Source organism: Tripterygium wilfordii, chromosome 13, assembly GCF_013401445.1.
Source record: "Tripterygium wilfordii isolate XIE 37 chromosome 13, ASM1340144v1, whole genome shotgun sequence".
NCBI lineage: Eukaryota > Viridiplantae > Streptophyta > Magnoliopsida > Celastrales > Celastraceae > Tripterygium > Tripterygium wilfordii.
Window position 1 is genome coordinate 9555588 of NC_052244.1, and position 17394 is coordinate 9572981.

General features: G+C 36.6%; 2 protein-coding genes across 2 annotated transcripts; both read right to left on the bottom strand.

The window, feature by feature from the left end:
• Positions 1 to 30: 30 nt before the first annotated feature.
• On the bottom strand, positions 31 to 1391 carry LOC120011768 (probable 2-oxoglutarate-dependent dioxygenase AOP1). Its single transcript, XM_038862878.1, has 3 exons — positions 1018 to 1391; positions 584 to 911; positions 31 to 436 (listed from the first exon to the last, which is right to left on the bottom strand). The coding sequence occupies exons 1-3, from the start codon at positions 1389 to 1391 to the stop codon at positions 176 to 178; spliced, it is 963 nt and encodes a 320-aa protein (XP_038718806.1). The 3' UTR covers positions 31 to 175.
• Positions 1392 to 7009: 5618 nt separating this feature from the next.
• LOC120012534 (probable 2-oxoglutarate-dependent dioxygenase AOP1.2) lies at positions 7010 to 7867 on the bottom strand. Its single transcript, XM_038863981.1, has 3 exons — positions 7632 to 7867; positions 7407 to 7449; positions 7010 to 7210 (listed from the first exon to the last, which is right to left on the bottom strand). The coding sequence occupies exons 1-3, from the start codon at positions 7865 to 7867 to the stop codon at positions 7010 to 7012; spliced, it is 480 nt and encodes a 159-aa protein (XP_038719909.1).
• Positions 7868 to 17394: the final 9527 nt, after the last annotated feature.

The following is a 17394-nucleotide window of genomic DNA, read 5'->3' on the forward strand; positions in this document are numbered from 1 at the left end:
CCCTTCACAACCGTGGAGACCATTAATCTCCACCACACAACAACATAACAATATAAGAAATACACCATACAAACAAGAACATCACACAAACATATAACTTGTGCATGCACGCAGTAGCAATGCACTATCCATACTAACAATAGGAAGATCCAGAGCGTTACAATCCCCAATAGAATTATGTGCCACAATAAGTTTTAATGTTGGAAACTTCAGGTACAATTGAACTAGGATCAAAATGTTCAGCTAAGAATTTGAGGTATTCGAAATGATCAAAAGGTTTAAATTGCAAAGGGTGTTCTTCGTCCACCAGCTCTTCTGGAACCGTCACCATGTAGCCTTCTTTTGGGACCGAAAACAACCCTGTTGTGTACCTTGTTATATTTCCTCTCATCATTACACGATGAATCGCATTGAATAGATTCCCATTTGTCCATGCCTATACAAGATTCAGACAAATTATTCACGTGCATGAAACAATAGTAAGAATTCATTATGATCTACAGATAAGGTGTTCGATGAATTGCCGCTTTGAACAATACATGTATGTGTTTGTGTGGGAGAAAAGTGTAGTCGGTTGACTTACATAGAGAGCATCCCCAGCCATGTAAAAAAGAGAATTAGCAGAAGATAGTTTGACGTTGATCCAGTCTCCTTGCTTTGTTTGTATCTCTAGACCATCCAAGTCTTTTCCAAACAAAAGGGAGGTCGTTGTTTTATCAGTGTGAGAAAGTAACCCAAGATGGGACTCATCACCGTTTTGAGATGGTAAATATCTATTTACTGTAAGCACATAGTCGGTCGAGTTCATATGTTCTTCCCAGTATTTCTCAATACACAGGCTTTCCAAGACCATCCTTCTAACAACACCATCAAACTCTGCTACCTGTCTAGAGAAAGAGTGTATAGTTTTGCTGCCAAATATATATATATATATATGAGAAAAATCAATCAATACCCACCCTGTTAATTCATTGAATTTTTGGAAAGAAGAAGAAAGATTGTAACTAACAAATTAACCTTAAATCGGGATTCCCTTGAGGCCAGAATTTGTTGATGAAGTTTTCTTCGACTTGTTGCAAGACATTGGCACAGTCAACCTCCATGGTTTCGAATACGTCCGGGTAATGACCACGATAGCCATGAAAGGGTTTTTCATAAACATTTAGCTTTTTAACATCCGTAGGGAGATCGAAAAGCTTTTCCACGACACCAAAATGGGCCTTTCGGAGCTCCAGTGAAAGTTCGTCGTACACAGCCTCAAAACAACCATACTCTTCCAGTGCTTCCCTTACTTGAACTTTCACTGAATCCCACTCAGGACTACCTTGATTTAGTGCACCAGGTGTTGTGAAGTCTATGACTGGTAGCTTAAGAGGTGTTTGGGATCCCATTTCTCAGAAACTTTGATTTCGATCTTAAGTTTAGTTAGCTTTTGACTTCTGAGGATATGTGGGATATATATATATACATATGGAGATCGATAGATTGCTTTGGATGTGCGCTGTAAACTCACGTGGTTCAGGTTTATTAATGCGGAGGTGCCGTATTCTTTCTCTTTCAGGTTTATTAATATGAAGATTGATAGATGCTTTCAATGTGAGCTGGAAACTCACGTGGGCTCGACAACCAAAGGTTTACCTTCTGATGATACGTGGGGTGTATATATATATATATATATATCGATTCTTTCAATGTGAGCTGTAAACTCACATGCATGTGTCATGTGGTGTTATAGAACTCGTCTAAACCGAAGTAAAGAAAAATGAGTTTTCGAGAATAAAATCTCAATGTTTTTGATTAATTGAATGAATAACAACCTAATGTAAAATAAACTTAAACGGAAAAGAATTGTGAGAACTTTGAATTCATTTATCAGAGAAAGTAGTCGTTGCAAAAGCTTAAAGAAGAATAGAGCAAGGACCAGAGCTATGTATAGCAGAGGTGACCAACGGTCATCTTGCCAGAGATACAAAAATCAAAATGAGGTCTTGTCAAACACAGCTAGATAAAACACTACGACAACATTTTGAGAAGAAACGAGGTCGACTGAGATAAAGAAAGAAAAAGGATAAAACGATGTCGTTGAGAGAGACCAGCCAAGTAGAATAAAAACCAGAAGAGTGTCATCTGAAACACAATTCTCTAACATCCCCCCTCAAGCTTAACGTGTTTTTCAATCATGTTAAGCTTGAGCATGAATGCTTGTAATTGAGAAACTGTCATAGGCTTGGTGAATAAATCTGCTGGTTGTTGATGCGTTCTGATATGAAAAAGTTTAATGAGCTTCTTCTCCACCTTTTCTCTAACAACAAAATGGCAGTCAATTTTGATGTGCTTTGTTCTTTCATAGAAGACAGGATTGGTGGCAATGTGTATAGCAGCTCTATTGTCACAGTGTAATGGAATTGGTATGATCACAGGTTGTCGAAGATCACACAGCAGGGCATTGATCCAAACGATTTCACTAGTAACAGATGCCATGGATCTATATTCTGCTTCAGCAGATGATCTTGAAATAGTTTGCTACTTTTTGGATTTCCAGGCAACCAAGGCTTCTCCCAACATGATGTGATAACCCGTGACAGACCTTCTGGAATCCTTGCAAGCTGCCCAGTCCGCATCACAATATGCTTGAATTGTGAAATCTGATTTTGTAGGATAGAACAAAGCTTGATTGCAAGTTCCTTTCAAGTACCTCAAGACCCTATGAGTAGCTTTGGGATGAAAGGTGGTGGGAGCTCTCATGTATTGACTCAGGCTGTTCACAGTAAAGTTTATGTCAGGTCTAGTGAGAGTCAAATATATTAACTTACCAATCAATCTTCTGTACACCATAGGATCTTCCAGTAGGTCTCCACTGTTGATGGACAGTTTGGAATTGGCATCCATGGGGGCATTGGCTGTACTGCAGTCCCTGAAATTACTATCAACAAGCAAGCCTAATATATATTTTCTTTGGCAAATAGTCATTCCAGAATCAGTATGATGTATTTCTAATCCCAGAAAATATTTTAAATCCCCTAAGTCTTTAGTTTTGAAACATGTTCCAATATAATCTTTAACTTCTTGAATCAAAGCAAGGTTATTACCACCTATGGCCATATCATCAACATAAAGTAATAAGATAATTTTGAAGGATTTTCTAGTGTATATGAACAATGAATAATCACATTTTGACTGAATAAAACCAAATTTAAGCAGGGCTTCTTTACATTTCAATTGTCTTGATGCTTGCTTCAAGCCATATAGAGACTTGTTTAATTTGCATACATGATCTGAGTCATGAGTTTGATATCCTGGTGGCATTTTCATGTATACCTCCTCATTAAAGTCACCATTTAGAAATGCATTATGCACATCTAAATGATGAACTATCCAATTGTTTGCATAAACAATAACCAAGAATATTCGAACTATTACCATTTTGACAACGGGAGAAAATGTCTCCTGGTAGTCAAATCCTAAAGTTTGGCTGTAGCCTTGTGCTACCAGCCTTGCCTTATACCTCTCCACAATACCATTTTGATTATACTTAATCTTGTATATCCATTTGGAACCAACAGCTTTCCTATCCTTGGGCAGTGGAACAACTGTCCAGGTATTATTCTCATTGACAGTTGTAATCTCTCTGTCCATAGCTTCACACCACTGAGGTGTTTTAGAAGCTTCTAAAAAATTTCTAGGCTCATGTTGAGAGCTAATGGCTCCCAAAAAATGCTCAAACCCTACCGAATGTGTAGCATGAGAATGAGATGTAATGATGTCTGACTTAGATTTAACTACTGTGTTACAATCATATCGCGATAAATACCCATGAGTTCTTCTAATTCTTCTAGAGTTTTGAACATCATTAGGAATTTCCTTGTTGAGGGTTTGTGTATCTATTAAAACATTTGTATCCAGAGTATCTGTGACATGCTGTGCAGTGTTTTCAAGTAGAGGAAAATGTTTTTCATCAAAAACTATGTCTCTAGATATAAAAATTTCTCTTGAATCTAGGTCCATCAGTCTATAACCTTTGACATTAATAGGGTAGCCTAGAAAAATGCATGTTCTGGCTCTATTGTCAAACTTAGATTGTTGATGTCTAAGAATTTTTGAGTAACATAAACATCCAAAAGCTTTCAGTGTGTTGTAATCAGGTTTCTTGTTGTATAGTATGTGATAGGGACTCTTCTTATCTAGGACTCTAGAAGGAAGCCTGTTAATCAAAAATATGGCAGCTTGTATGCAATAACTCCAGTATTCCTCAGCAATTCTAGATTGGATCTTAAGAGCTCTAGCAACATTCATGATGTGTTGGTGTTTCCTCTCAACTATTCCATTTTGTTGAGGGGTATATGGGCATGTTTTTGATGTAAAATCCCCTTCCTTATTATAAAATTCTGTCATGTTAAATTCCAACCCGTTGTCAGACCTTATTATTTTGATTTGGTGTTAAATTGATTCTTGACGTAATTATTAAACCATACAATATGATTCTCAACTTCAGACTTAGATTTCATCAAAAAAATCCATGTATTTCTACTGAAATCATCTACTACAGTTACAAAATATCTATATCCATCAATGGATGTTACATGATTTGGACCCCATATGTCCACATGTACCAGATCAAAAACATTTAAACACTTAGTCTCACTAATTGAGAATGGTCTTCTCTTAATCTTAGATAAATTACAAACATTACATGGATGATAGTCTCCAACAAAATCACTTCCTATCATCTCTAACACCTTAGTAGAAGGATGGCCTAGTCTCTTGTGCCAGATTTGACTCCTTGGCACTGAGTTGATTTGAACAAAAAATTCTTCCTTTGGTTTTAACTCTTCAAGTAAGAAGTACAAATCATTATGCCTAATTCCCATCCCAAGTTTCTTCAAAGTGTTTAAATCCTACAGTTTACATTAGCTATATGTGAAAGCCAGTTCATAATATAGATTCATGAGCAATTTGCTTGCAGAGATTAAATTGAATTTGAAATCTTTCACTAGCAGCACTCCTGTCAATACAATATTATTTCCTAGTTTAATGTCACCTATATGAGTGATTTCATGTCTTGTACCATTAGGTAAAGTCACAGATGCATTATATGCTTTTCTGTATGTGTGGAAAAAATTCATCATGCAAGTTATATGATCTGAAGCTCCTATGTCAATAATCCAGCTTGAATTTAAATCACAGTTACCTCCTACAGCCGAGACTGAGGCAGCATGGTTATTGGTATCTGAATTTTGACCTTGAGTCTTCAGGAAGGCTAGAATCTGTTGACACTGGTCACCTGTGAGTTGTACTGATGATCCTTGAGAGTTTTGAGTAGAAGCTTCAACTTGATTAACACTTCTTTTCTCATTAAAACCTCCTGGATTGTTGTACGTTGCCCTTTTGGTTGGATTGGGTCCATCCGTTGGGTAACCTACAAGCTTAAAGCATTTATCAATATTATGATTCGTTTTCTTGCAATACCTGTAGAAAAGCTTCTCCTTTTCAGATGAATTTCTCTTCCTTGAATCCTTGTCTGAGGGATAAGTATTCCTTGCAGATACTTGCATGGCCATTGTGTCTTGTGAAACAGTTTCCTTTTGTGCAATCTTGTTGTTGGAATTGACAATCAACTTCCTTTCCACCTGTCCTATTTGAGCAATTGCCTTGTTTACTTCAGGCAGGGGATCCGTCAGAAGAATTTGATTCACCACATGTTCATAACAATCGTTCAACCCCATCAAAAACTGCAAGAGTCTTTCTTTGTTCTGTTCCTTCAAGGAGGTCCTTCCAACATCACAAACACAACCACCACATTTGCAAATAGCTAGTTGTTTATATTGGTATAACTCATCCCAAAGTGACTTAATTCTGGCATAGTACTCATTTACAAATGAAGTACCTTGCTTTATGGTTGAGATTGATCTAGTCAGCTCGAAGTCCCTTGTTGGGTTTGAGGATGAATACCTATTTTTCAAATCCATCCATAACTCATTCAATATTTTGGCAGTAGAAACGCTTACCAAGATGTCAGGTGAAACGCAGTTCGTAATCCAGTTTTTCACCAGACAATCGCATTGCTCCCAGTTCTGGTGATTTGGGTGACTTGCGTCTGGGATGATGAGTGATCCATCCACAAATCCCATCTTGTTCCGAGCTTTGAGCGCATTGACCAACCGATTGCTCCACAAATGGTCATTGTTTCCAGTCAGCGTCAACGCAATCAAGGTCGAAGAGAAATTCGAGTTGATCAGGTAGTAAGGATTTCTAAAAGGATTTATATTTTGAGTCATTATCCGTTGTGAGCCGTAAGACTGTGAGAATAAAAAAAAATTCAAGTTGAGGATCTGGTATTGGAACAAAGGAAGGCTTTGCAGGAATTGAATAATCAGGATTTGAAGGACTAGAGTTCTGAGAACTTGAAGGAATTGAAAACTTTGACGGATTAGGGTTCTGAGAACCTGAAGCAAACTTAATGTGGGCCATGCTCTGATACCATAAAATAAACTTAAGTGGAAAAGAATTGTGAGAACTTTGAATTCATCTATCAGAGAAAGTAGTCGTTGCAAAAGCTTAAAGAAGAATAGATCAAGGACCAGAGCTATATATGGTAGAGGTGACCAACGGTCATCTTGCCAGAGACACAAAAATCAAACTGAGGTCTTGTCAAACACAGCTAGATAAAACACTACGAAAACGTTTTGAGAAGAAACGACATCGAGTGAGATAAAGAAAGAAAAAGGATAAAATGATGTCGTTGAGAGAGATCAGCCAAGTAGAATAAAAACCAGAAGAGTGTCATCTGAAACACAATTCTCTAACATAATGTTGTCTTTGCTTATATAGTCATAGAAAGACAAAACAAATTCTACTTAAACTATTACTTCAAAACCAAATAAAAAACTATTCCTTCGCTACTAAGTTAAACTAAGCTAATTGAAAGCAAACACTAATTAAAATAGTAACTACCATGTAGAGTCCTTTGAAAGCAAACACTAATTAAAATAGTAACTATCATGTAGAGTCCTTAACTAAGTAGGTGACATATACGAGAAGTTTGGTCTTCATCATTCCCAGCCCCTTCAAGACTACCCTTCACCAGCTCTTTTGAAACCTTCAACACGTAGCCTTCTCTTGGGACTGAAAACAACCCTGTTGAGTACCGTGTTATATTTCCTCTCATCATTACACGATGAACCGCATTGTACAGATGCCCATTTGCCCATGCCTACAAAAGATTCTGACATTCAGAGTGTGTTTGGAGATTCTTTTTATTTTGTAGTTTTTAAAAACCATTTTGAGTTCAGATTTTTGAAACAAATTTCAGAAATTAAGAAGTGTTAAAAATTGGTTTGGTTTGTGTTATTTGAAAATTGTTTTCAAAAACAGAAAACAAAAAATGATTTGTCAAGTGACCAAAGCACAATTAACCCAATTGGCAGTGGAGCACCACTCTTGGGATCAGTGCTGAAACAAGTTTTGAAAAATTTGCAAAACACCTTTTATATGTTTTGGTTTTTAAGTTTTTGAAAACAAAAAGTAGATTTCAGTTTTACAAAACAAGTTCTTAAAAACTAACAACCAAATGAATTTCCACACACATTTTTGTTTTTGAAAACGGAAAACTGTTTTCAAAAATACAATCAAACATACTCTCAGCTTTGTTAACATCGGTAGGGAGATTGAAAAGCTCTTCCACGATACTGAAATGGGACTTTCGGAGTTTTGGTGGAAGTTCGTCATACACAGCCTCAAAGCAACCGTACTCTTTCAGTGCTTCCCTTACTTGAACTTTCAGTGAATCCCACTCAAGACTGCCTTGATTTAGTGTGCCAGGTGTGGTGAAGTCTATTATTGGTAGCTTAAGAGGTGTTTGGGATCCCATTTTTCAGAAAAACTTGGATATTTCTTAAGTTTAGCTTATGAGGATGTGGGATTTATATAGAGGCTTTCAACAACTTCAGAGATTCCATTCTATCTTCCAAGGAAAGAGAGATCATCTCCATTGTCCTAAACGTGAAAGTCTCTGTCGTTTGATGTAAGAGCTGACGCCAAAGATGAATAAAATAAAAGGGAGTACTGTATGAAGAGAGGAGATGAGGGGCCTCCACTTCTTGAAGAGCTCAAGAAATTAGTTTAGGAAAGGGTTAATGGAACTTTTCGTCACTGAAAAATATCCAAGATTTCATTTTGGTCACTGAAAGATAAAATGGTCCAAGTGAGTAACCCAAAAATTTTAGTTGTTCCACATTGGTTGCTCGTATAGATTTTGGGGTTTAGGACAGTCAATTGTTCGACATGTCACTTTGACCGTTATCCTCAAAATTTGCCTGAGTGATCAATATGAAACAAATAAAATATTTGGGTTACTCACTTAGAACATTTGATTTTTCTGCGACCAAAATGAAATTTTAAGTATTTTTAGTGACAAAAAAAACTCAATTAACACGTTTAGGAAGTGACTAATTTCAGAGATTATATCCCCGTTATATTCTAAGGAGAGAGATGCTCTCCATTGTCCTATTATATTACCTAACGGTAGTGTTAAATGGCCCAACAAAATTTATCTCAATTTCTCCCAATTTGTCTCTATATAAACACTCACATTCTCTCTCTCTCTCTCTCTCTCTCTCTCTTTCTTCTCTTTCGTCCCTTTCTCTCTCCTTTTTCTCCCTCCCACCCTCACAAAACACCACCACTACCACTGTAGCTCTTTCGTTCGGCGATTGATCTGAGCCGTTGACCCACCCAACGGAAGCGCTCAACCACCACAATCATTTTCCAACCCTCTAGCCACCCACCTTTTCTCGTATCGTGGAAAAAAAAAGCTCCCAAAGGATGAGATCACCACGGCACAAATCACGTCGATCCGGCCACCTCCAGTGACTTCTCCGACAACCGACCTCGTATTTGGACTCCAGTTGTCGATACACACCTTACCCATCCATTTCCCAGCCAGATAGCTATCGGATTTCGATGATTGTTTTAAAAACAATGTAATTTATCGATCGGGTCGTTCGACCACTTCCAGCAACGTTTTCGGCCGCCTCCAGCAATGTTCTCAGCCACCTCCAACAATAATGTAATCTTGTTCTTGTTTTTTTTGCATATTTAGAAGTTATACACTGTGTTTACAATCATTTGAATGAACATGCTTTTTAAAACAATGTATCTACCTTGTTATTCTTTTCTGGTTTGTGGACTATTTTTTTTCCTACAGCTTATATTTGTCAATTATGAAAATTACATTGTTTTCAAAACAATGTAATTGCATTCTTTTACAGCAAAAAAAAAACAATGTAATTGGATGTCTGTATACAAAAAAACAATGTAATTGCATGTTTGTATACAAAAAAATGTAGTTGCATTCTTTTATAGCAAAAAAAAATGTAATACTATTCTTTTCAATGTAATTCGTGAATATGAATGATTTACTTGTCTATTTGTGGTTAAATGAGAAATGATGAAATAATGAAAGTGTGGGAAAAAAATGAAAGTGGGAAATAAAAGAGAGAGGGAGTGATTTTCAATTTTTAAACAAAAGAAAATTGAGAGAGAAGAGGGAAATTTGATTTTCAAACAATGGTAAACGGTTAATTATTTTGTGCATCACTATCGAGGTAGGGATTTCTTACCCTTTTATTTCGAAATATTTTCAAACCATCGAATTGCTTAAACGGTAAGTTTTGGTTTCCGTCTCAATCTTTTTCGAGAGGAAACAAGCCTTGAGGGCTTACCATTGTTTCTTTACCTACTTGTCAATGACATATTATATGTGATTTAGTTTGGTGATTATATAACCTTGAAATGCTTGGTCAAAAATCGGGCATTATGTAAATCTTCATGCATCACGGCGAATGAATGTTTTTATATATATGTGTTGCACGAATGACATGAATTGTAAGAATTTACATTAGATGCATGGTGGGTTCCGAGGGTAGTCCTGGGCTCACATTAGGTGTTGGATGTTATTTGGGCACGTGCGTGGATGATGGATAGGAGCCTTGTGATGGTCCTAGTCCATAGGATTCCCGTAGCGGTATTTATTACTGCACGTTGGCTAGTTATTTGACGCTAGGCCAGGCGTGGCAGGTTGAGATATTACTGTGTGGCTAGCAGTGAATGGTTGCGACCACATATGTGCCAACCTTCTCTCTAGTGGTTTGTGATTTATGATGTTAGATGACTGGTATTTGATGTTGGTATTGATTGGATGCTAGAGAGAGAGGTAGTGCGGGTGGATTCTCGTCGGCTTATACACAGGACGAGAATCTAATCCGTCGGTTAGGTGTCATTGGAGGCGGATATGGAGGTTCTGTTGGATTGATCGGGTGCATTAGTTTGCATTGTATTTTGTTGCATTGATTAAACGTTGTTTCTTCTCCAACCTTATTATTCTTTACTTGTGCTCGTGTTTCGTCCCTACTGAGCCTTCTGCTCACCCTATCTATTTTTCTCCCCACAGGTGAGACAGGATCTAGTGGATCAGTAGGAGGATACGTGACGGAGGTGGCCTGGACTTTTACGTTTAGTTGACACGTGTGTGTGGATATATATATATATATATATATGTATGGCGTGATGTTGGCATGTTTTAGTTGTTTAAGTTCATTGATGTACTATGGTTATGGCTGGATTGATGTATGGATTTGTTTTGTTGGTCGGGAGTGGTGACCCGTGACTACTGTGTGTTTGATGATGATGAAGTGGTATGTGTTTGACGGTGGACCTACAGGTCAATTGATGTTGATGGTATTAGAAGTGTTTTTCTTTGTGTGTGATCTGTTTACAGGTTGGTTTCCCCAATTTATGGGGAGATGCTGCCGAAATTTTTGGAAAATTTTATGTTGGTTTGGGATGTAACACGTGAGAAGCACGTGGTTGTGTTTGGTATGTGGTTTTTGTGTATTTGTCATTTTCTTCACGCTCCGCGGATCGGGGCGTGACAACTTGGGTTAAAAAAATTTGGGACATTTAACATTTTCGATTACCTAATTTTGGGTTTATATTTAACTAACCGGTTGTTAGTAGATGTGACTTGTGTACGTATTAATATGATATACGGTAATGATAGTCATACATAGGTTTGGTGTACATAAGGATACATAATGACATGACATGCTGACTGTGATTGCTTTTGGGATGCTGACTGTGTAATTTTAAAATTCAAATCGCAAAAGCAAAATAATTTTTTTAGGTGGTTTTGCGATTTCCAAGACCAAAACCCTCCAACATCGGTAACCGTATACGAGAAGCTTCCAAAATCCTCCCAAGCTTCTCTCAACTACTCTGCCCGTGTTTACACCTCCGATGACCATTTTTCATCTTCGACGAGAATCGTCCGTGACAATCATGGTCGGAATAGACCGTTTTTGCAAATTTTCGTCGAAGAAGGATCAAATTCGGGCCTGGTCTTGTTGAAGTTGGCTTCATATCGACTAGCAATCCACAACCAAGGTAAAGTTATTCACTTTGAGAGTTGCTTTTGTTTTTAAACAATGTATTTGACATTTTTTTTTTTGGGTATTCAATTAACAGAATAAATTTTGTAGGTTTGATTTATTGAACAAGAAATTTCCAATTTCTTGAACCTACACTGCCCATTATTGAATGGTTGAGTTTTTTTTGCTGGATTCCTTTTTGTAGGTAGAACAAATCTTTGATTATACTATCATTTTGTTTTATGTATATAACTACACTGCCCATTATTGAATGCTTTAGTTTTTTTTTATGGGATCCATTTTGTAGGGAGAAGAAATCTTTGATTACACTACCATTTTGTTTTGGGTATATAACTACACTGCCCATTAATGAATGCTTTAGTTTTTTTTGATGGGTTCATTTTGTAGGTAGAACAAATCTTTGATTACACTACCATTTTGTTTGGGTATAATATTAATGGAAGTGTATTTAGGTATTTAGTGTGGGTTTCTATTGTTCAATCTTGTTTGTTGGATTCCCTATACGAAACCTGTAATTTAGTTTGCTATCTGGTCACAATATGGGACACACCATAACAAGCAGCAACTTCGTAAGTTCCAAAATACGCTATAAGTATTTTGTTTATTGTGCTTAATGGATAGCTTTGTTAAACACATTGCCAATATACGAAACTACACTGCCCTTTTGTTTGCTGGGTTCAATAATGTAATTGGATTGAATGCTTTAGTTTTTTTTGCTAGGTTAAATGTGTTTTTTGTAGGGTAATATATTTCACTACATTGCGAGTTTAATAATGTATTTGATTTGATTTCTGTAGTTTGGTTGATGGGTTCCATTTTGTAGGTAGAACAAATATTTGATTACACTACAAGGGTAGTAATGTATTTGTTTTGTATTGACAAATATATAACTACATTACCTTTGTGCATAATGTGGTTGGCTTGAATAGTTTAGTTTCCTTACTTGGTGGGTTCACTTTTTTCATTTAATCACAACTTTTAGTTCACAACCAGTGTGCATAATGTTGTTTTCATTTTTCATATGTTGTCTTGTTTGGGTATACTATTAATGAAAGTGTATTTAGATATAAACTGTGGGATTTTGTTTGTTCGATCTTGTCTAATCTTCATGATGGGTTCCCTATACTGAGCTCATGAAACCTGTACTTTAGTTTGCTAGATTGGTCCAATTTTTTTAATATGAGCAATGATATAACTTCACTTCCATATTGTGTAATGTATTTGTGATGTCTTATTTGTTTGTGATGTCTCATTCTATTATTTAGTAGTTTATTTTGTTTCATGGTTGATTTGGAAAATATAGTTAACTACACTACCACTCTGTATAATGTATTTGGGGTAATTTCTCTCTCCATATGTTGTTTAGAAAAGATATATAAAGTTACACTTGACTCGTTCTTTTGTAATAAAAATTACATTGTAGTATCACAAAAATCAGTAGAACCATAAAGTGAAATACCAAGGCATTTTTTTCCTTTTTCACTTTTTTTTTTCCCAATTTTTTTCTTTCTTTTTCTCATGACTTGTGCGATGCTAAACCTCATTAAGCTTTCTAATTGATCCTTGTAGCGAGCTTTCAACCAATGACTCCCAACCAGTTGGCTTAGGGCATTAGGTGTAAAGACACCCTTACGAGTTTAATGACTCGAGTCAAAAAGGCTACGAGGCTTTGCTAGTCATGCAAGTATTCATCTTGATCTCTCTACCATTTTAAGCGAAACTCAATGCTTGCTAGGCAAGAGACCTGGTTACTCAGTAGAGAAAACCAAAGACAAACACAAACACACCATTTTTTTCATATACTTATTGATTTTTCTTTTTTTTTTTTCTTTTTTTTTTCATGCCAAGGTATCTAAGTCAACAAATTCCAACTATTCTTAAAACACTAACAACATTCATGATTAATCTCAAATGGCATACCCCACAAAACATGTGTAACGTGCAAGTGTAATTGTTAACTAAAAAGAATAGATGAAACAAGACTCAGTTTAAAGAAACCTAGATAAGAATGTGTGTTCTTAACTCAAATTCATCTGTGTGATAATAAAACTAAATTACTTCATATGTACTTGCAAAAGAGATGACACATGACAATAAACTTTTCTTCTCTTTTTTTTCAAAAATTTTCATCATGCATGATGTATCCCAGCCCCACACTAAAATTGTGCATTGTCCTCAATGCAATTGATCATAACAAAATCACAACCACACAATAAGAAGGGAAGGAAAAGATACAACCTGATATTGAGGGTCTTTGGACAAGCTTTCCATTCAAGTCATCTAGGTCGAAAATGTTTAGCTTGAGCTAAATCTACAGCCATCTCAATGAACCATCAAGTGAAAATTTTGTAGCTTGAGCTAATTTTACCCCTGTCCAATAGATCCTATAGGACGCCAAATAAAGAAATATCAGGAATTATATCTAAGCACCAAGTAAAGAAATAAAAAAAATTAAAATAGAACGAAAAAGAGCTTGGGTTGCCTCCCAATAAGCGCTTTATTTAACATCTAGGCAAGATGTAGAGCAATGCATTCATTCAAGTGATGGACTTGGCAGCATCATAGCCAACTTCAAGATATGGTTTGAGGCGATGCACGTCAACTTTAAACTCTTTGTCCCTCTCCAAGTTTTGACTATCAACAGCTCCATTGGGGTAGACTTGAGCAACTTGAAAAGGACTGTGCCTTCTTGAATGTAATTTCCATGGAAATAGCTTGAGCATAGAGTTGTTCAAAAGGACTTTTTTTCCCGGAGAGAAGTCTTACGGTCCAATTGGCATGTCATGAGTGGGCAGCAATTTAAGTTTCAGTTTAGGAGCTTGTTGTATGGAGAACAAAACTCGTCTCTTAGATGGCCCCAAAAGTTCAGTAGTTTGTCTTCATTTTCGTGGTTGAGTTAGGGCAGAATTGAACATAGCTACCTTGTTTAAAACATCATCACCAGCAGCTTGTATTAATTCTGGATACTCTAGGCTGGTTTTTAGCTCATCATTGTCGACTCGAGAAATAAAATTGGTATGTACAAGCTACTCAATAATGTCCAGCCAGTTACACTCCTCCATATCCGCCGATCTCTTCATGGCCTTGAATACTCGAAACTCTGCCGATTCTCCTTCAACATTCGTGATTAACAAGCCCTTCTTCAAATCAATAATAGTGTTAGCGGTTGCCACGAATGGACTACCCATGATGATGGAAACTTCTCGACATTCTTCCATATCAAGTATAATAAAATCCGTTGGAAGTACGAAACGATCCACTTTAACCAATACGTCTTCAATAATTCCAAGTGAAAATTTGATGGACCGATCTGCGAGCTATAACCTTATCGGCGTTGGTTGCATCTTTCCCACACCTAGTTGCTGAAAAACAGATAAAGACATTAAGTTAACACTAGCACCCAAATCAATCAAAGCTTTTTCAAATTGTAAATTGCCAATAACACAAGGGATTGTAAAATTCCCTGGATCTTTCAACTTTGGTGGTAATTTATTAAGTAGAATAGCACTACACTCTTCGTTTAGTATCACCCTCTCATGTCCCGCAAACTTCCTTTTATTAGTGCAATATCTTTGAGGAACTTGGCATGTGATGGAACTTGTTTAATTGCATCCAATAGCGGAATGTGGATGTGAACTTTCTTGAACAATTCCATAATGTCCAACATGTATCTCTCTTTCTTTTGTTTATAGAACACTTGTGGAAAGGGTAGAGGATGTATGTAAACTCTCTCCCTTAATGGTGCAGCCGGTGGTGCACTAGGAGGAATTAATTTGTCACTTTCCTCTTGTGACGATGGAGGCACAATTGGTGTATCTTCAACTCTCTCATCCCTCAAAATCACATCCTTATCTTTTCTACCATACGATTCATCGCTATGAAAAGTTCTAATTGCCTTTGCATGCTCCATACCTCTTGAATTAACTTCGGTTTGACTCCTCTCATTCACCACATAAGCTAGCTGTCCCAATTGTATCTCTAATTTATGAATCAAAGCTTGCATTGTGTTGTGAGTTTGTTGCGTGACTTGCATAAATTGAGCAAACATGTCTTCAAGGGGAGACTTCTTGGGCTCGGTTGGTTGCTCAAATTATGGAATCATTAGGGACTATCCTTGCTGATTTTTTCACAAAACATTTGGGTGATCTATCCAACCAGGATTGTATGTGTTAGAGTAGGGATTGTACCCAACTCTATTTTGTGAATAGATTCCAAATGTAGCCTCCTCTTGTCCTATTTGATTATGTGGACAAACTTCAATAGTATGCATAGTGCTAGAGCACATAGCACATACCTCTTTCTTCCCAGCCAGTAGCTTCAGCTCATGTCTCAATTTTGCCACTTATGCTTCAAGAACAGAGTTGGAATTAATCTTGTAAACATCTCGCAGTTTAGGGGCTGCTACTTTCTCTCCTGAATTTATGTCCCATTGTTGTGAATTCAAGCACATGGTCTCAAATATTTCACTGGCTTCAACTGAAGTCTTCATTGATAAACTTCCTCCAACCGTAGCATCTACGGTTTGGCGAGTTTGAGGTGTCAATCATTCGTAGAAAAATTGTACCTTCTCATATTCATTAAAACCATGGTGAGGGTAGTGAATAAACAAGTCATTGTACCGATCCCAACATTCATAGAGAAAAGACTCGAGCTAACACGCATTGATTCTATAACTTGCAAACAAAAATTGAACAAAATTAAAACTAAGTAAAGCACAAATAATTAATCGAATTAAATAAAACAATCCCCGACAACAGCGCCAAAAACTTGATAGCAATTTTTGATCGCTTAAAATAAGCAAACGAAAATCCCAAATTAAAATACTTGCAAGCGTACAAGACCGTAGTAGAATAGGTTATGCAAGAACGAGGTCGAACCACAAGGATTGGATAAACAATACAATTAACCATTATACTAAACCTGCAAAAGAAATAATTATTGGGAGATGATTGATTTTAGATAGCAAGTAACGAAATTAAAAGCAACGAAGTAAATAAAACACAAACTTGTTGATTTTAGTTGAGAAAGCAAATTTATGAAAGTATTAGGACAATGATTCCATCTTAATAATCCTCTCTAGTTGTTGATTACCTCACCCTTAATCCACTCAACCGATGTTGTTGGCGAATCCACTAAGGCGTGAATTACCTATGGTATCTAGGCTAATACGTTTATCTTAACATGTAATTTGGTTATGGTATCTAACTCAAATATGAACATGCAAGATATCCTTAAGTTCAAGAATTCATTAACATGCCATGTAAACCCTAGGAGTATGGTATCTACCCTACGCGTTTCCAATCTCTAATCACTAGAAGCTGATCCCAAGTCCCGTATGGTATCTACGTGAACTTGCATCAAATTACTTATTTGAAAACCTAGTTGGTGATCAGCCATCTAAGCATTCAAATAGTATATCATGGTGATTAAAAATCAAACATCAAAAGAGCAATCAAAGATAAGAGTAATAAACAAACTAAACAATCAAATTAAGACTTCATCACGCCCTAGAAAGAGCGTTTATTTACACATAGTCATGAATGAAAATCACAAGAAAGGTTGGAGAACACCCTAGAAAAGTCAGCTGAATATTCGAGTGTTTGAACGTCCGTGAGAATTTCTGAAGTCCTCCTTAAATAGCCTCTTTTAAACCCTAAACTTCCTCTAAAATAAATGTAAACCCTCAAAGAAACCCACGTTACAAAGGTTTCCTAACCAATAAAGACAATAGAAGGAAAGTTTGACTCCTAAGTTAACTTGGAAGCTGGGCTGCTGTATCTTTTACGGATTCTGACCATGTTACAACCTTCTGAAAAATCCTGAAAAATATATAAATTGAAGCTTGATGTCCTAGCTTTCCAAAGCTATCTCATACGCCTCTAGTAAAATTCTGTGGAATCTTCTAGACCCACTTCTTCATAGGTAGCGCAGTTCTGCCGAGATCATATTT